This window comes from Athene cunicularia (genome assembly GCF_003259725.1).
Source record: "Athene cunicularia isolate RWA chromosome 8 unlocalized genomic scaffold, athCun1 chr8_part1, whole genome shotgun sequence".
Classification (NCBI taxonomy): domain Eukaryota; kingdom Metazoa; phylum Chordata; class Aves; order Strigiformes; family Strigidae; genus Athene; species Athene cunicularia.
Genome location: NW_020799109.1, coordinates 33,444,853 through 33,465,641, shown reverse-complemented (window position 1 = coordinate 33,465,641; position 20,789 = coordinate 33,444,853). Strand labels below are relative to the sequence as shown.

Sequence of the window (20,789 nt, the reverse complement as noted above, 5' to 3'; positions counted from 1 at the left end):
GTCTTTCTTGAAATACAGATTTATAAGCAGCCTCATCTTGGAAGTTTATATCCCACAGAGTGGAGACAAGGTCTGAATTGCAGTGATGTAAATGCATCCAAGAGAAGATTTCTGAAAACTAAAGCCCTTTATTCCCTAGTATGCTAGGAGTCATCTCTAGTTGAAATTTGAAGCCATTTAAAATAAACTGAATGAGGTTTGTTTCCTAATGAAGTTGAACGTATTATCAACTAATTGTTTTTTCTGTTAAAAAATGAAAATAAAATAACATTTACTTTTTCTCACAGAAGGATAATGTAGATCTTGGTATCTGGTGGCATATCCCTGCTTTGGGCTGTAATTTCCAACAAATGCTGTAATTTCTACCAAATGCAGTATCAAAACAATGGCAATTACACTTAGCACTTTTTGCTTAACTCTAAATCTAATTCCTATAAGCATGCCTGGATGAAAGAGATGATTGAAGAGAGAGTCACCACAGTATCAAGTGTAAAAACACACAGATTTATTACCCTTGGTAATGAACAATGGATACAGATGACCACCAATGTTGCTTTTTTCCTACAGAGGATTACATCCTCTTAGACTTATATACAACACTGTAAAAATCCCCACACAAACAGAAGAGCTTAGTCATCTTGTATTCTTCCTTAAATACTTTTTCTTTGTTATACTCAGTGGGTCCTCAGTCACTACTCAAATACTGTCTATGGACAAACACGCATCAAAGACAAACACGTACAAATTCTTGAGACATGATATAGGAGATAGGTCAAAATAAAAACTAGTGACCAAAAGATGAAGCTAACAAAATGAACAAATGCAATCGCTGGACATCAAATAATCTCTTTAAAGTAAACCCTACACAAAATTTAATATTGAGTGCTCTAGGTGATGTGTGTAAATCTAGATAATTTACACATGCTGTGTGCAAGACTGGGTCTTCTGATGTCCACTGGCATTTTGCCATTCATTTTGGTGGTACCAGAGTTTCACTGGAACATCTTCAGCTCTGGTAATAAACTGTGATTCAAGTATTTTCACTTCTAGCCCCACTTCAAAGCATATTTTTTAAATTGTATGTGAAATGAGCCACGGATGAGAAATAACATTCTGTCTCTCAGCATCTTAAAAAGCAGTAACACAGAATTCTCCACTGTCAACAGAGATTCTCCATTAGTAGCTGTTAACACTCATGAGGTGCATCAGAAATATGAACCTGGAGACACAGGTCTCATTGCCATCCATAAATAAGTACATTATCAAACAGTTGAATATCATCTATTAGGAGACAGAGAGAGCCAAGGGGCTTGTTTGGGTTTTTTTAAATCAACTCAATCTGCTTTTTCCCTCCACACTCTTCATAGAAATCTGTCTATCTAATACATTTTATTTACTGGTCATATATCGCCCTGTAATGCCATCTTCCGAACAGGAAAAAAGTGTGTAAAACAACCTTTCTTTATCAACTGCATTCTCAAATAAAACACAATAAAGTCTATACAAACCAAGCTACAACCCTTTCCTTACAGTCATTATGCCATTTCTGCCAAAAATCATTAAATTTGTAAGCAAAGGATCAGAGACCAGCAGTGGTTAGAATGGAACAATCTAACAACCCAGAGATAACAGATTTTATTTACCAAGCCCTTGCATAATAGAGTCCAATGTCAAGAGACTACACAAGTAACTATCAAGTACTTGTCAGCTTCTGATCTCCAAAATCTAGCATAACAACATAAAAAATGGAGATGGATTCTTTTAACTTCATGAAAATAACTGGACAGAATCATAGAACCACAGAATCACAGAGTGGTTGGAGTTGGAAGGGACCTCAAAGATCACCTAGTTCCAACCCCCTGCCATGGGCAGGGACACCTTCCACTAGCCCAGGTTGCCCAAAGCCCTGTCCAGCCTGGCCTTGAACACTGCCAGGGATGGGGCAGCCACAGCTGCTCTGGGAAACCTTTGTCAGGGCCTCACCACCCTCACAGGAAAGAATTTCTTCCCTATATCCAATCTAAATCTCCCCTCTTTCAGTTTAAAACTCTTATCCCTCATCCTGTCACTACACCCCCTGATAAAGAGTCTCTCCCCAGCTTTCCTGTAGTCCCCAGTAAGTACTGGAAGGTACTGTACTGGAAGTACAGTAAGTACTGGAAGGTCCCCATGAAGCCTCATCATCATCTAACAATGTCAGCAGTTAAAGTTATTGAATTCTACAATGGTAAAATGACTACCAGCAGAGTGCCATCCTTCCACAGAGTGAGTGCACTGAATCCTGCTAGTAATTGTTTTGCATAGTAGAATTATTTACTAATATTACCTAATTCTTCTTCCATGGTGGGTCCTTTATTCTGAGAATTTGAGACACCGAGCACTCTGTTAAATAATATAGAAAATGCACTGCCCCAGACACCTGAAAGGGAAAAAATAAACAATGAATGGAGGCTGGTGGAAGAGAAAAAAACAGAAATTGCAATATTTAAGCAGTTGATTGCTCTCTGAAGACACCTCTGATTTTGGAACATGCTAAGTCATAAGCTGAAATGTACATACCAGAAACAGAAAAACAGGGAATGCCAAACCATGTCTGTGAAATCTTTCAAATGGATGTCTTCCAACAAACAGAACTCTACTTCTTGTCTCACACTTTGTGTGACTGCATTTAAAAGTTCTTTGTCCAAGAACTACTGAAATTAGTTTTATTTTAAATCCTCTTTCTGTCATATACTCACCCATCAAGAAATGCAAGGGATTTTCACTATACTTCTTCACCACTGTCCCCATAAAAAATTTGCTTCCAAACAAATCAGGAGACATAAAAGTGCCGTACTTTGCCATACCAATCTCATATGGACTGAATTCCACCCAGTCTGCAAAATAAGAAACAAAATTGCGCTTAGTCAGCAATCTCAACCTGAATAGAAACAGAAAATGAAAACATATAAACAAATGAAAACTCTGTCTAAGCAAAGAAATTTGAGTTAAATGGGAAACTGAATAACCAACAGGAATATCTCTTAAGTTGTGCAAAAGTAAAAACTTTGATTTCACACGAAGGACAGTCTAAAGGCTCAGCAGAGAAGGAATTCTCATTCTCATTTTCTCTTATCACAACAAACTTTGGTGAAAAAATATGAGGTTGTAAAAACAGAAGTATAAAAGAATGAGAAAAACAAAATGCCATCTGGTTTTCATCATATGCTTCACATGAAATGCAACCTGGGTCTAAGTTACAAGTTTCTTTTCTTTCACTGTGATCCTGCTAAGAATGTGGAGTGACACAGGCGGCAAAAAAAAATATTTAATATCAAAAAAGTTGCGAAATATTCTAGGAGAGGCATTTGGATTCATCAAAATCTAAAGTTTCTGGTGAAATCCAATATGAAAAGGCAATGCTGAGAGGCAGCTGAGAAACATTAATAACAAACAATGTCAAACATATTTTCAAAAGTACATGCTGTTTTATTGAATAGCGAGCTCAATTAAAATACAGAATAAAATGTTCAAATGAATTTTCTGATTTTAGCAGAAAATTTTAGAAGTGATTTACGTTCTATGATGTATGCCTTTTTTGAAAATGGATTTTAGCTGATTTTGAAATATTTTCTTTGATACCAGTGTAGTTGCTTACATCAGAGAATTAATAGCAAAAAGGGAGCAATAACAAACAAAAAATACCCTAAATTTTTAGTATTTCACCCATTCATCTATTTTATTTTCCATATTTTCTGTAGTGATCGATTTGACTGCTTCTATAAACAGCTTTGAAGAATCCCCACAAGTCACAGAATGCCATCCACTCTTCAAGATATTCAGTGTTTCTGTTGAAATGTTAACAGTAAGTTTAAACACTTGTCCCTAACAGTAAAGATTTAATCATGACTGCTGAGAGTTTCGTTTCATGGGGCAATGCTTATCTATGCTAAGTCAAATATAATATCCTATTTTCCAAATAAACCACCCACAAATCTTCACATTTATTGGAGCAGTGGGAAATTCCTTAGAAGACCCAGCCCAGGAATTTAATGGCCTTTCCCTTCAGATATATAAACAGGAACTGGCAGATATGCATTCAGAACCACACTGACAGCACAACTGAATTTAGAATTTCAATTAATTTAATCTGTGATAGTCCGCTTTCATTCTGTGTTTGAACTGAAGAAGATGATTCTGCAAATCACAGATCCTGTTTAAGGAAATAAGATTTCTGCCTTCTTCAGCATTAGCTTCTGCCATTCCAGAAGCTCCTTGAGACAGTGGCCATTTAAACGAGCAGGGCTTGAATGTTCAAAGAGACATGAACTCTGTATCAAGATAAACACATGTTTATATCCCAGTAAACCAGGCTAGACTCTTGGCTGTGGCTTAATCCAAAATGTACTAAAGTCAAGCCTCTCAGTTGCGTTCAGTGCATTTTGGATGTGGCTCTGATGTAAGATCATAACTCTACACTGCCTGATACCAGCTGGAGATGCAACAGATTTTTCCTGTTCTCAGGAGGGAAGACAAAGAGGTAATATTTTGCCAACATTAAGCATTTTTCAGATTCAGGATTGGGCATATATATGCATGGACTGTACCCACACACTAACACCACATCCACATGCAGCCTTGCTGCACCTGGGCAGATCGAAACCCCATGCCCAATCTAGTATGAGTGCTGAGATGGCTAACCCAGGACAGGCTGCAGGACTCCTCTGAAACCTGGAGCCTGGGAGCCGAGGACTTGGCATCAATACCTCAAGGCAGCCCTGCTTCCCACATGAATTCTGTAGCACTTAATACACTCATGCATGATGTAAGTTTATATAATGGCTTTCAAGAGCAAAACCCCAAAATCCAAATTCTGACTGGTCTAGCATTGTAGCAGCAGTGAATGAGGCTGTTAGGGGATGGAAGCATGCAACACCAGAGCCAAACATTTTTTCAGGTCCCCACTTTAGAACTGGATAACACTATCTTCACATAATTTCTTATGATTAAAGAAGCTATAGCAATGGAGGGAAAAAAAAAAACAAAAAAAGCAGCTGTCTTTAACTAAATCACTGTATGATCAGTTAAAATGACTACTGCAGCTTTGGGTATGGCCAGTGCCACCTGGGTCAGAAATGCTATTGGTAGGGAAAACATGCAGAGCCTGATGGGGCATGAAAGCTATTAGCAGCTGCATGAAATCTTGCACTATCACTCCTGGAAGGTATGTTATCTGATATAATTAATGCATTTCAACTTGAAATAACATGAAAGATCTCAGCCTACATCTATAATCTTGTAAATAAGAAAGTGTAAATATTTCTGTTCAAAATTTACTACATATTTACATCAAGAATAGCTGTTCAGTTCCAAAAGGAGAAAAAAAAGCTTACAATACAAACAATCAAGAGCTAGTATCCTATACAATGATATAGATGATAGCCCCAAAAAAAAGCAAAACCAAGACCCACTGGCAGAGGCAATACCTTTTTTAGACCAGTTGATAAGGCTAGAGAAATAAGACCAGTCTTGACATGCTTCCGGTCTTGCTTAGAGAAGGCCATTATTAACTAAAGATAATTTTGTTTTTAAAATAGTAAATAAGTAACACAAACAACATTTCTCAGAAAACAGAAGCTCATCAAAAAACAAAGTACTTTTGTTTTCAAACAAAAAGTTTCAGTTTCCTAAGGAGGAAAGTAGACATTCTCCCATGAAAAAATTAACCTAATTTACAACCTCGTTTTCATTTATGAACAAAGTTTTGACAGCAACTTTTCCAAATAATCTCTTTAGAAAATGTGGATACAATGTCTGACATTATAAAACTTGGACACGTTACTTGGTGTTTCCCTTCTCAGTCTGCTATCTAACTATATACACATATAAACATATATCCTTTACATTTACATATACTTTTCATGACACAGCATCTAGCACAACTGGACACACTCTCAACTGAGGCTACTAGATGATATTAAAACCTATGGAATAAATAAAAGCAAAACCCCATTTTGTGTTACCAACAGTACTTTACACTGTGCAAGAAGTAAAAAAAAGAGGTAGTATATCTGTTTGTTCAATTCTGATTTCACTCTTAGAAAGAGGAATAATCCTGTATTACTGAAGACATTTCTCTTTATTTGATATACTAATGTTAAGCAGCTTTCTATTGTTGGTGAAACATCAGCTTTCTTTCTCTGGCTTCTGCAGTGTACTTAGCTACTTCACAGACAAGCAATATTCTTTTCAATCGGTAGGAAATTTTTTTTTTTTGTAACATATGGAGAACAAAACTGGGCCACACTTAACATTTCACAGAAACCTAAAGAGGCTGTTATGATGTTAGACTTATTTTCAGGTTTAAAAAAATATAATTAATGGTTACAAAATGATCTAAGCATAAGTTTCCAAACCCAAGAATGATAGAGAACAAAAAGGCTATTGACATGTCTGCTTGTCCTTCCATGGACAGGAAAAGACACATCTTAAAAGCCAAGAAAAGGCTCAGTTCCATGGTATGCCATGAGAAATACATCCATTTAATGCCTGTTCTCCACAGCCCTGGAACGTTGGTGCAAATACTGCACCAGCTGAATAAATATCCACCTGCCTAGGTATGAGATCACTTATCCCTGAAAAACTTACTTGTTTTCAGACCCTACTGTCAGATTCCCAGAAGCTGATGAACACAAATGTGTCCATTTCCCAATTACCTTTTAAACCCCACCAGAACAGTCTTTATGATGTGCCTGTTTGGTATTTCCTTCGACATCACAACCTCCTATTCTTTTTATGAATTAAAATTTTCCTGTACTCAGTTCATAACAATGCTAATTTTGTTAAGCCCTGAAGAATGTTTCATATCATGGTAAATTCCTTCCTAATCCTTGCCATAAAAATAATAATTTCAAAGTGTACCAAGTTGCAAATACAATTATTCTTGGAAGTATTAAAAACCAGGCTTTTCAGCTACACACTTCTCTCTTCACAAGTGACTCCATACATAGGTAGAAAACATACCTGCAAACATCAGCTCTGAGACATCTGGCTTGACATGGAGACATGTAAAGAGTGGGAGAGCACATTGTGCATTATTGATTTTTTCTTTCATGTTGCTCAAAGTGCTGTCCATTCTCTGCATGAAAAGAAAGACATTATGTGCAAACGGATCCTACAAAGGCCTGCTAGTATTTGGGAGACTACTCACTTCCCTGAAATTCTCAAAGAGAAGGAAAATAGACAAACTCAGTTACTTCCAAGAAAAACAGAAGAATATGTAAAGGGAAGTAATCCGCTTGAATGCCTTTTAACTGCACATTTCAGGAAGGAAGGAGTGGGAGAAGACATAATAGGAAGATGAAGTGAGTATGTGTTATAGAATCCAGAACAACAGGGCCAAAAAGAAAACAGTATTGCCAGACAAAGCAAGTACTTTCCCTCTGCTACTGTAAAAGTTGAAAACAAGAAAAAACTTCATAGGCAGAAATGCCATTAATGTTCATGAAATTTTTATCAATTTGTGCTGTTTCTGAAAAGTAAGCAAAGATATCTAAGAAAAGCAAATGGACTATTAAGAGGCTTACATCTGCTAACCAAGGATCTGCATCTGCTCCAGAAAATATTATGGAGTCTGCAATCAAGAAAGACTGAAAGTAATTATGACTTAATAGTACTAAGATGTGTTATCCGTGAATAACCAAGAGCCTTATTTCCATTTTTCACTGATTGTGTCAGGTTCAGATTTAAGCTAAAAATCTGTGCATTTGTTTAACTCCTTAGTAAAGAGGGATTTCTAACCAACCTCACACAATACTAACATCCCTTCATTGTCAGAAACTTACCTTATATATAAAAGTTACTAAAAGCTGTATTGCCTGTTTTTCAGTAATGTAAATTGTTTAAACCCTAATGGCAAAGTATAATCATAAAAGATACAAGTGTTAAAACACATCTGTGAATCTATTAAAACACTTCAATCTTACCGTAAGATCAGATCCAAATTCTGCTCACCTGACTTACCTGAACTTGAAGTCTGTGTGCCAGATTCAGTCAATTAGGATTTTTTAATAATAAAATACAAAAGAATGAAGCCCTCCTATTGTCTCATTTCTCAGAAAAACAGGTAATAATAAATAGAGATGTGGATCTTTCACCTTGAAATTAGTATTTTGTTAAGCATAAGCTGCTTTCTTACAGCAAAATGTGCATAAAGAAGTTACACCACTTTGTAATTCTTGGTTGAAATAGCTTGACAGTAATTTTGATGGATGATACATAATGCTAAGAGCTTGCTTCAAGTACCCAGTGGCTGAGTTCATTTCTGTTGCACATGAATGTGTGAAATTTTCCTAGTCTTTAAAGAAATTAGTACCATTCAGAAACACGTCCCAGAGCAAGGAAAGCATTTTACAAGTTTCTTATCCAGTGTCTGTTCAGCTGTAACTTTAAGTATTCCTATTGCTAAACATACTTTGTTGATTGTTACCAAGGTCCTTTCAAAAAAAAAAAAAAAGTAGCAGCAGCTATTACGCAACAGTTTCACAACTCTAATAATCATAAATAAAATGAACTCACATTATGGATAAGTGTTTCACCTATTAGCATTCCAAAGATATCCGTGAAGGTGACAGGCTGCCCTGAGCTTTTCTTATTCCACAGTGCTTCAATGTAGCGTTTGACTTTCTGAGGAGTGAGCAGCAGAAGTGGGTTGTGACTCACAGAGTTCATCAATTCTTGATTAATCTCCTTCGGTCCCTTTTCTGGAAAATCCGGGTGTGAATATAAAGTTGACATGTACCTGCAGTGGAAAAGAGGCTCTGTTAAGTATCAAAGCCTGATTCAATGTCAGCTACCTGAAATGCTCATAAATAATTTGATACAATCACGGATTAAATCAGATTCATTTACTCACCATTTATACAGTAAATTATCTTTTCCTTTTTCTCAAGGCATAGAAAGCTAAACAACAATTTGTTCTACATGTAAGCATACAATTAAACACTCAACATACACTTCCATAATGTGTATGATGTGAAAGATTAAAGTGTTCCTTATTTATCTGTTTAAGTGATAATAGACAGACTCATCATAAACTGAAAAAATTGCTTCTCAAGTTGTCACAGCATACCTAAACTTGGCAAACTGGAGGTTCTATATGTATACACATGAAGTTCTTTCACACTAAGATGTACCTCTCTCTGTCACTCTCCAGTTCAATATCACTATTCAGAAATTCATAAAATATATTAGTATATGGCATGCTTTCCAGGATCTAAATGTTTTCATAAAAAAATGAAGCACAATGACTATAACCTGTTCAGAGCTTTAGTTGATTGAGGATTCAGAAGGGGCCTATCAGGCAAAGCTTGATTTCATCACTACCTCTAGTAACTGAAGTTTTGTTTACTCAAAGCAAAGTTGAGACACACATGCAGACAACTGTGTTTTGCACTTGGTTGGCTTAAGTTACACTATGGGTGAAGACTCAAGATAGGCCATCCCCATCTACTAGACTCTCATTTCACTATTATTTATTCAATTAGCTGGCTCGGGTATACATACCCTACTGCAGGCATAATTCTGCACAGCAGTGTAAGCTTGGGCCTGAGATCACTGCCTGGTAATATACTTGACAGCGTGATGAACCCTGTCACATGCATGATGTAAGAACTTGAATCACTCATCCTTGCGCAGTTTCTACAGCTTAGCATGCATGTCAGCTTGCGGGTGGAACAAACACAGCAGCAAGCTTCCATGTGAGCAGAGAAAGGAAAATGCAGGATGAAGAATTCAGTACAAGGTTGAAGCAAGATGACAGAAACATTCAGGGAGGTAAATGCATTGCTCCAAGGTTAGGCATGCATCTCAGTGAACAAGCAAAAACCTGCCTCTCTCGCCAGGAAAGGAATTCTCCACCCTTCAGAAAAAAATAAAGAAAAGAGCATTATTCCCAAGTAATAGAGTGCATGGAAAAAAAAAGAAAAGAAAGGGAGTGCCAAATTGTCAATTATTTATTCATCAAGCAAGGAAAATCAGAATAGGTGACATCACCAAGACAGCACAAGCAAATTTGTTCAAATACAAGTTTCCAACATGTGTTTCTGACTGAATCAGTTCAGATAATCTTGCTATTTTAATATAGATTTTACAGGTTTACGTTAGATCAACTATGTATTCACACCTGGGTTTTCCCAAAAAAGGTCTTCATGACCAGCTGCCTGACATCTTTTCACAACATGGACTACATACCATGCTCCAGAAACACAGTGACAATTTTTCACACTGTTGTTGCACTATTCAACAGCTCTTTATTCAGCTAAATGTTATCTTCTGCTTTTCTCAGATTTGACAAAAGTACATTCAGGTCTCTCAACAGACAGTGATAAATCTGCCCCCCAACCACTAGTGACAGAAAACGCAGGTTCCAGGGATCTTAACCCTTTACAGCCCAATCTGAACAAGAAACCTACTCTATTTCATAGACAGGCATTTGAAAACATTCTAGCATTCTGAAAGCCTTCTATCTAGTCTGGGAAGGGGGAAGAAAGCTTCACACGAGTTGAAGAAATAGAACAGATCATTATCTATTTAAAGAGAGTTAACAACTTTGGGGTTAGAGTATTTCCTCAGAACGTGTGGAACCAAAGTCATGTGCTTCCTGAGACTTAAACCTGGGGATAGAATTCACCCCACAGATTCCTTGTTCATTTCTATTTAGCTATTCCAACAAAAGTCTTTTCTGCCTTGCTCTTGAAGAAATGAGACATTCATATAATCTTATAATTTAGACTGGAAGGAACCTCGAGGTCTCTATTCCAACCTCCTGCTCAATGCAGAGCCAACTTAAAAATCAGATCAGGTTGCTCAGGGCTTTGTTCAGTCAAGTTCTGCTTTCACATGAAGTATTCACTGAGTCAGATAGAGAGAGGACAACACCTTACCCAGCCTAGTTAAGTAAGGATGGGGCAATACATTCCAGTGCTTGACCACTCACTGCAAAATAATTTTCCTAACAGCTAAACCAAATTTCTCTCGTTGTAACTTATGGCCATTACTTACTCATTGTCCTTTCTCCGTGCATCTCCAAATAAGAGTCTGTTTTATTTTACCACCACCACTACCTTTGCCTACTCCTCAAGGCTAATAAAAAAATCCAGCTGCCTCAGTTTCTTAAGACACTCTAGTCCCCTAATTGCCTAGGAGGTACTCTGATGGAATTAATTCAGTTTGTCAACACCCTTCTTGTACTAGGTAGCCCTAAACTGGATTCAGATGCAGCTCCAGTATTCAAACTGGTAAAATGACAAAATTGTATTTTGTGACATTTGGGATATCCCTTGTAAAGTTCAAAATTTTTTTTAGATGTAACATCTTCTACCACAGCCTGATCTATTGACATTAAAACCAAGCTTTAAAGTTAGACAAAAGGAAGTCTGCAATTTTTCATTTAATGAAAAAAAATGTAGTGTTATAGTCCAAACAGTTAAGAAATTTGGACTGAATTTGTCATATGCCTTTGGCTGACGAAAATCACCCAGCTTTTAAATATGTTAAATTATTTCATTTGAGAAATGTCAAAACAAATAGTTTCCACATTTGTAATAAATGTAATTTGACACAATTTTTATAAAAGCCAAGAAGACAATAGGCTGCAGGTTCATAGCACTGGGCAGGAAGAAGCAAAACCCTGTTATTCAGAAGAGTGGTTGAGGCAGACATAATACTGGGGTTCAAAGCATTCTGCTGCCTACAAAACCTTGAGCTCATAACACCCTTTTACACAGTGATGTCACTTTGGTTTTCTCCTGTTGATGTTGTTCCTGTTAATGGGTTGAAGTACTCAGACAGAAGGACATAATACCTGATAAGGGCATTCTAATTCAGGCTTCTTTGAAGATTTTACTCCCATCTGACTAACAAACTATTTTAAAAACCAATGTTATTTCTAAATTAAACAGTGACATTAGGAGTGATACAAGGCAATCCATAGCAGGATGTCCTGCAGCATGGCAGTCAGTCAGTATTCCTTTCTACGAGCTGAAATACACCTGCTCATATCTCCTTACACTAAGAATCCGTGAACAGGTTTTAGACATCCCCAGTAAATCCACTAAGAAGGGGACTACTGAGTCTAAAATGATTTTGAGAATATCTGAAAAGCCCCTCAAAAGTATACCATCCATTTTGGGTTGAATGAGTCATCATCTTCAAATCACAGGATTTTTTTTTTTACATTTTATCAAGAAAACAAAACTACACAAAAAATAATATTTTAGCTTTATACCAATTGCTTGAATTCTTAATTTTTTGGTTATCAAGATGAAAGAATCAGTTACACAGTCCTTGTATATACAGTATTGGCAGCTGACACAGAAATGTGGGTGCATATATGTAGCACCTCTTTTCATCCATTCCTGGTACCAAAGCTCCTAGGAAGATCACCTGGAGACTGAGCTGTCCTCACCCCTTGAGGCATCCTGAAACAACTCCATCATCAGACTTGCTCCACTGACCCACTATGCTGCACAATAGCTCTCTCCATATGTCTTTTCTGTACTGATGGTGTATGAATAAAATTTGGTGTGAATTATAACCTTAAAAACAAGTCAATTCTCATGAAAATTCATTTTTGAACTTTCTGAAGAAAAAACAAAGAAAAACCTCTTACCACGTGGATCCTGAGAGACCAGCAATGTAAGTCGCACAGTCTAAAATTCCTGATTCATAAAGTGCTTTCATGACTCCAGCAAAGCCTACCATGGCACGAAATCCACCTCCTGAACCCAATATTGCTATCACTGGTACCTGCAGAGATGAGAGAAATAGCATATCACCACATCAGTTCTGATAAAGACTTAAAAGTAGTAAATAAACATTATTCATCAACCACTGGCCAAACACACCAGCCTTGTGCAACTAATGGTCACCATCCAGAGATCCTACTTTTCCAAACCCATGCACAAAAGTTCAAACAAGCCAAAAAGGTATTCCCCAATCTTTTAGCAGTATGTGTGTAAGAGAACAGCAAAAATAAAGCACTTAAAGATGTGACTTTTAAACACTTCACATAGAATGGAACCGTATCATAATCATACCCATGATATTACCCCTCGGGTTCTCTGGGCCCAAGAGTGATGTACAGTATTTATGTCATTTACTCAGTCATTTCTGCTTCACAAACCCCTGGATGGCAGGAGCTTCAACAAGGCCAAGTGCCAGGTCCTGCACTTGGGCCACAACAACCCACACAGCTACAGGCTTGGGGAGGCGTGGCTGGAGCTGTCTGGAGGAGAAGGATCTGGGGGTTCTCATTGACAGGCGGCTGAACATGAGCCAGCAGTGTGCCCAGGTGGCCAAGAAAGACAGCGGCATCCTGGCTTGTATCAGCAATAGAGTGACCAGCACAAGTAGGGAGGTGATAGTCCCCCTGTACTCTGCACTGGTGAGGCCACACCTGGAGTGTTGCGTCCAGTTTTGGGCACGTCAATACGAGAGAGATCTCGAGGGGCTGGAGCGAGTGCAGAGGATGACAACAAAGCTGGGGAAGGGCCTGGGGAACAGATCCTGTGAGGAGCGATTGAATGAGCTGGGACTGTTTAGTTTGAGGAGGAGAAGGCTGAGGGGAGACCTCATCACTCTCTATAGATACTTGAAAGGCCACAATGAGAGGTTGGTGATCTACAATGAGAGGTTGGTGCTGGTCTCTTCTCACAGGTAATTAGGGACAGAACAAGAGGGAATGCTTTAAACTGCAACACGGGAGGTTCAGACTGGACATTAGGAAAAAAATTTTCACAGAAGGAGTGGTCAGACAGTGGAATAGGCTGCCCAGGAAGGGGGAGGAGTGACCATCCCTGGTTTAAGGGTCGTTTACATGAGATGTTGAGGGATATGGTGTAGGGGAGAACTTGTAGAGTAAGGCTGGTTGTTGGACTTGATGATCCCAAGGGTCTTCTCCAAGCTGAATGATTCTGTGAGTACTTCTGGACTGCAGCACAGGAGGAGAGCACTGCTGATCACAAGCAAGGGAAGCCAGGAACCAGCCAGCAGCATGAGAGGTTCTGCCAAGGTGGAAAACTCACGGAGGCAGAGCAGACTTCCTTCCAGCTTCCTATTTATCTTGTACCTAAGGACCACTAGCAACTACGGAGGTGCAAACCAATGGCATCTAACCTGGGATGAAGGGATATAAAGAGGAGCTGAATGTGCTCAGTTCCTATGATGGCATGAAGGAAGACAACTGCGGCAACACAAGGGCATGAATCCCCAGGAGAGGGGGAGCTGCAAGCTTGCTACTTCTGGCACTGAGAGAAGTCTCCCCTTCCACCTCTCCTCAGCTCAGAGCCCTGGTGATAGAGAAGGAACAAAGGCTGTCAGGGAGGATTCTGGACCAGATACCACAGGTTACTGGATAAGAAATAGTGCTACAAAGTGACAAGCAACAGTAGCTGATGACTCCTTCTTCTGTGGAACACAGGCCAACCTGCTAGCCAGATTGTTTAGGAAGGTTTGCTGCTTGCCCAGACTCCAGATCCATGATGGATGGAAAAACAGATGAGTCTTACCTGGCTTTCCAGATGTTACTCCTCGCTGCTGTGTCTAACAGTTATATAAACAGGGGAGATTCTGAGCAGAATTTGCTTTGCCCTCTCTTGGAGCAATAATGAGGTGTACAGGCACCCGAGGACGTAGCCTGTGGCCTTGATCTTTCTAGTCTGGAAGAGGAGTGGCTTAAGCAGATGCTATCAGGCTCAGGTGGTGTCACTAGTGAGACTCAGCTTCTTGACAATGAAGCCCTGCTTGCTGATGAAGATGATCCATGGGAAAATAAAGAATCCACCTGACCAAGAGAGTGAGGAACACCTTCATGAACAGACTTGCTAATTTAATGAGGAAGAATTTAGATGAACTTCAATGAGGGGGATCTAAGTAAGCAAAGGGTGCAAATATTGCAAATGCAGAAGGAATGCATGGGAGAAAGTTAGTAGTGAACCTGCCTGCTCCTGTCCAGAAGGAAGAGTGCTCAGAGACTTGCCTCAAATGTCTCTACATTAACGCACAGAGACATCAAACAAGAAAAATTGGAAGTTCAAATGCAGTCATAGGTCTATGATACAATCAGAATGACACAGACATGGTGGCACAGCATGGCACACTCTCATGGACGGGAGTAGGCTGGGAAGACAAGCAGGGAAAAAGGGTGCAAGGTGGCTGTGCTCTACAAGAAAGCAGCTCCTTGACTGCACAGAATACCAGGATGCAAGCAGAGACACATATTTTGGGAGCTTCTGGGTCATGATCAGAAAAAAAGTAACACAAGGGATGTTGTGGCAGTCAGATTCAGACTGCTGACCAATGGGATGAAGTGGGTAAGGCTTTCTCTGAAAACCAGAAGAAGCCTCTTGATCTGGCTGTGGTGCTCATGGGGTCATTTTAATCCCCTGCTGAAAGGTCAGCATTGTGTAAACCATCCAGGAAGTTTGTAGATGGTCTTGGTAACAATTTCCTAATGCAAATGCTGGAGGGGCTGACTATTACTGTACCTTACCTGTTGCTTACAAACAGTAAAGAACCAGAGGAAAATGCAGCCGCTGGGAGCTGCCTGATCTGCAGTCAGTCCTCACAAAGTGAGTGAGTTCAGGATGAGACCAAGGTTGGGGAATGAGCATCAGAGTTAGGACTCTGAAATTCACTAAACTCAGAATTGTTCTGGGACTTGCCAGGCAGAATCCCCCTGATTTTCTCTGTTGGCAATAAATTGAAATTAAATAAATAAATAAATAAATAAATAAAATTAAATAAACTGTTGTCACCTTCCAGAGACAACTGGGACTAGCTGACCTCCAGATGTCCCTCCCAAACAGTATTTCTACAACTCTATTATACTGTATAAGTATTTTTTATTCACTACTACTTGCCAATAGGCCACAATATTAACACTGCTCAGGATCCTCCATTTTAGGTTGCTTACAGGCACAGAAAGGTAATGCCTGATTTTTCTGATTCTTCATGTCAAGTAGTAAAATATATACATATCTAGTGAAAGTCAAATACTATCATTATGACCCGCTTAGCTTCCTGTCCACTGAAATAATGTATAGAATTTTAAGTTCAGTTCACCTGCACAGATTTGTGGCACTGCTTCAGACATTAAAATACAACCAGTAAGTCTACAAATTGGGTGAATAAACCACATCAGGTCTCAGCATTAGTAAGTTGTTGCCCCCATGATGCCCTGCTACTTAGAACTCTAACTGAAGAAGTGATCACTTGTAGTAAAACTTCTAAATAAAAACAGTCAGAATTTCTTTAGAATGTCTCTCCTTCTTATCCATAATCCAAAATAAGATATTAAATTTAGTTATTAAATAAACTATTTAGTTACAAGACCACAGAAATTTTTAAAGCAATCCAAACACCAGCTTTAATCCAAATTATATCTTTGCAACAGAGCCAAAAGTAGTAAAAGTTACTAATCAGAAACAGAAGAGAGACAAATAATATTTTGGCTAGGAGTTTAAAAACACATTTTATAATAAAAACACCTGATATTACCACATACCATGAAGACAGTCTCAAATTTACAACTACTTTGCAAGAACTACAGAGAGGCAAGGAGAATTTCTGTGTATCTGTAGACAGTGTATCTGATACACTGTGTATCAGCTACCAAGACACATCCAAGCAATCAAAAGGAGATCCAGTTACAAGTGACACCGTATTGAAAATGTATCTACAAGGGTGCAAAGGTTTCATCTGGTTCCCGGTTTTCAAAACCTAGAATAATTTTCCACTATTCAGTGGTGATAAGGTAACAACCTCTTGGTTGTTACTAAGCATAAAAAGAATTGCACAGTTGTGCAGAAAGCCCCTATCTGATCAAACTGGTAATCAGTCAAAAATTTCACTGAAATGCAATTTAAGGTGCCAATAGATGGGATTAGTTGTAAGAAGGAGGAACCAATGTGACCACTGTGTTCAGTTCCTTTCTGCAGACTCCACACTCCAAGCCATGAAACTCCTCTGCAGACTGAAAACACAGAGTCACATGGAAATGACCACACACAATGACCAAGTAAGCTGAGACATTTCTTGAGGCTTCCATTCCGCAAAACCTGCTTATTCTTGATGCAGTAAAATTATTTTATTATCTTCTTCGTAAGTGTTAAGCTTTAGTAATAGAAACCACAGGTATTTACTGGCATCAGTATTCGTCATGAACCTCCAGAGATAGCTATCTATCAAAAAATTGACAAAACAAAGGTAAACATGCCTGTTTTGTTAAGCCAACACCCCAATAATGGAGCAGTTGCTTTGAACAGAAGAGCCGTATTACTAATCACAAATTTAATAACGTATGTTAGGCTTTGAAAGCTCTTTACGAACACTACCTAATTAACCTACACAGACAAATCCCAACAGGATGAAGATGGTGGTTTGCAGGTGCAAGCCTGGAAAAGGTATGTGAGAACACTTCCAAAGCACCACTATTCAACAAATCTATTAATCAGTGAAGTGGCATGAGCACAAGGGAAAATGTGAGTTTTCTTCAGGATGCAGAGAAATCTGTAAGAATTTTGAGAAGAGTCACTAGCATCTTGACTGCAACAGCCTCCTGTATACTCAATCCACAGTCATTCGGGGAATCCTAAATTCCTATAGTGGGAGAAGGTGGGTATATTGAGAGGTAGGTGGGTGTATAGTATCTCTTCACTTCCACTTGACACCAAAGCAAAGTATGAAAAGCTCCAACCACTACTGTATTTCCAGAAATGAAATTCAACTAAAGAGCTTCAGAGCAGAGGGCACAAGCTGAAGTCAGCTTCCCACAGTAAATAAAGCTTTTAAATGATGAAAAAATAACTGAAGAGGAGCATCTACTGCACATTTACATTCATTTCAGACAGCTGAATACAAGTTGATTCGTAGGCATAAATCAGGTGATGAAGGTTAAGAATCCTTTCCTGCTTTGCAGAGGAAAGTAGAGCTACTCGAAGCGGGTAGGTTTGTTAAAGCAGCTTTTTGACTGCAATTCAGTTTCCAACACATTTAAGGGCAACAAATGGTAAAATTTGAAATTACATACACCCATCTTACAAGTCGCCCTCTAGGATAAATAGTGCGGGGGCAGGAGGGAAGTAGCTGCAGACAGAGTACAAAGGGAAAAGAACCAAGAAGCATGAATCCATCTCATGATTGAGAAAGAATGGAGAAAAGACAGGATACCAAGGTGTGTGTGCTTCTCCATGTACACAGGCTGGGGCTCACATACTCCACTCTTTGAGGCACTCTGAACCTGAAGTCCTTTGTACATAATCAGCAAAACCAGGGCAGAGGTAATAAACCCATTCAAACTTAGACCAAAAGGGAGACTCACAAGAAAGTGATGCAGTGAGTCAATGGCAAAAATGTGAATTGAATTCAGGAGCCCATTGCTCTAATCCCTTGCCACACTGCAACACTCAGTTCTATATGGTTGTGCCCACTTCTCAATAACCAAAAGTCCATGCCAGCATGGCTTTCTTTTTCCTATGGTTGGTCTGCATGGCACAATGCTGAGGGATCCAAGCTAGCTTTGAACAAATCAGCTTAGATATCATCTAAACAACCTCCACTCAACAGGATTTAAGAACACTGAGGAAGTGTTTTGTCAGTACATCCGTAATGTTTCTAGGATCCATGGGGCACCATACTGTGTAGAGTAGCTCAGCACCATACAGTTCCACTTTAACCAATGGGCACCTCATCTCAAAAAGATCTGATTGCTTAATCACCAAACTGGGCATGAAAATGAAAAGGATTTTGTAAACAAGATATGTTTTAAGAAAAGCAAGTTCTGAAGAAGGCATCTCAATCATATTTTCCAGTAATCTGGCAAAAATAAAAAGCTAAAACATATTAAATCTTGTTTAGAGAATTAGTGGCGCAGATGTTTTTATCCAAATCCCCTGGAAACACTGTGCATACAAGAATACCTGCAGTGGAAAAAAAATTTGCCATGGGGTACACAAATGATTATTAAAAAATTGTTCTGGAAATACAGTCTTAGAGAACTATATGCTTTGTTTGATTGATTATCGTATTTTTACAAAATTGTTTAAAGCAACAAAAATTCTAAAAATAAACTGAGCAATAACACAGCTATGAGAAATCTGAATTTTCAGAATGTGCCTCAAGATTAAGGAAATTCTAAAGTACTCACTTCCCCATCCGGGGATATATAATTATTTCACAGGTGTTAAAGTCTCATAGCATCCCTGCAAGGCACACACGTTGCTATTCACAGATGAAGAAACTTAGATGAACTTTGAGTAAGTGACTTGTTTAAGATTAAACAATGACTCATAGGCAGCTAAGAATACTCATTATGTCTCCTAACTTCTGATGCCATGTTAAGAATACAAACATCCTATAAATCCTCCTGCTATCTTCCATCTGTAGCAATAAAAGTAAAATGACAAGATAGAAGGACAAAACTATATTTTAATTTGAACAAAAAGGGTTTTTTCATCCCTAGAAGCAGCTAAGAATTCTGACAAGTCATCTTTGAAATACATACTTGGCATATGATAAATGGGAGGATCACATTACCTCAGTCCTTCCTAGGGCTGATAAGCCTACAAATAGAGATTACTGTCTTGTCCTGGAAGATGAAAATTAACTGATAACATTTCAGTATTTCAGACAATGAGGGACACCAAGTGAAGATGATGACAAAAAGAATATGAAATCTTACTTAGGGTTTACAGTAATTCATGCACACATACCACCTGCACAGAACTTACTTCAGGCACTGAGTATCACTCCAGTGCTAACTGGATCTCAGCAGAATATCTGCATCCCTTCTGAGAAAGAGATTATTGTGCTGTAGAAGATCAGACCAACGTCACATTCACAAGTATCTCCTCTGAGAAGATCTGATGTGTTCAGATTAAAATAACTGAACTGAAAATTAAAAAACCTTGAAAATGTTCATTCAAAATATGCACAATATATATCACTACAAATAAAATATGTACAGTATTTTCCAAATTCTTTAATCTTCCTCAGAAAACTCACACAAGTACATTTTATTACGCAAGACAGAGCTCAGAAGTATACAACAGTAACACATTTACCACCTGCTCAAAACCTCATAGAAATTTAAAAGGAATTCTTCAGTGTTGGTTCCAGTTTCTGCAAAACACTGTCACATTCTACTTATACTAAAAATGCACTAAAGGAATCAATATCAATGAATTAATCAACCCAGATTAATTCAATACTCTGTTTGTTGCCTGACACCCCCACATACACAGTCTTCCTGTCACAACTCTGGGAGCAGAACAGAAGAGGGAACAAACAAGGAAAAAAGAGGATGATGGAAAAGTTACTACAAAACAAGTGGATCTATAACAAGTATATCCTTAATTAACACAAAATAATTAAGTGTTTTATAAAATCACTGAAAAGGTCAGTAGGGTTCGGCACCCCTCCTCACTTCGATGTGACCCAATCCACCATCAGTCCAACTAGATCTTGGCTTAACTTTCTGTTGGCTTGGTACAGAGCACCAGCAAGTCAATGAAAGCTGAAGTTTCTCACATCCTCTAAGAAATAAACTTCATAATCCTAATCCTATAAAATGGGCTAAAGGAAAAATAAAATAAAATAAATATTTTCCAAACTGACTCTAGCATTTAAACAGTTCATCTTCTGCCAAATCTTTTAGACAAGGCAGCCATATAGCCAAGGCCATTTTAAAGAGCTCAGGCTGGATATCAAGCATGCAAGGGCAGATTCTGCAGTTGGGCACATGCCCAGAGCCA

The 20,789-nt window shown here is 38.5% G+C and overlaps 1 protein-coding gene across 3 annotated transcripts in view; it reads right to left on the bottom strand.

Annotated features, from left to right (window-relative positions):
• The window catches only part of PLA2G4A (phospholipase A2 group IVA), a 76,847-nt gene that overhangs the window by 14,332 nt on the left and 41,726 nt on the right, over positions 1-20,789 (bottom strand). For all 3 annotated transcript variants that reach the window (XM_026854304.1, XM_026854305.1, XM_026854306.1), the window contains exons 9-13: positions 12,650-12,786; positions 8,557-8,779; positions 7,003-7,117; positions 2,739-2,876; positions 2,327-2,419 (exon numbers count right to left, since the gene is read on the bottom strand). In XM_026854304.1, the coding sequence (XP_026710105.1) occupies positions 2,327-2,419; positions 2,739-2,876; positions 7,003-7,117; positions 8,557-8,779; positions 12,650-12,786 (706 nt within the window). The remainder of the gene's footprint in view (positions 1-2,326; positions 2,420-2,738; positions 2,877-7,002; positions 7,118-8,556; positions 8,780-12,649; positions 12,787-20,789) is intronic.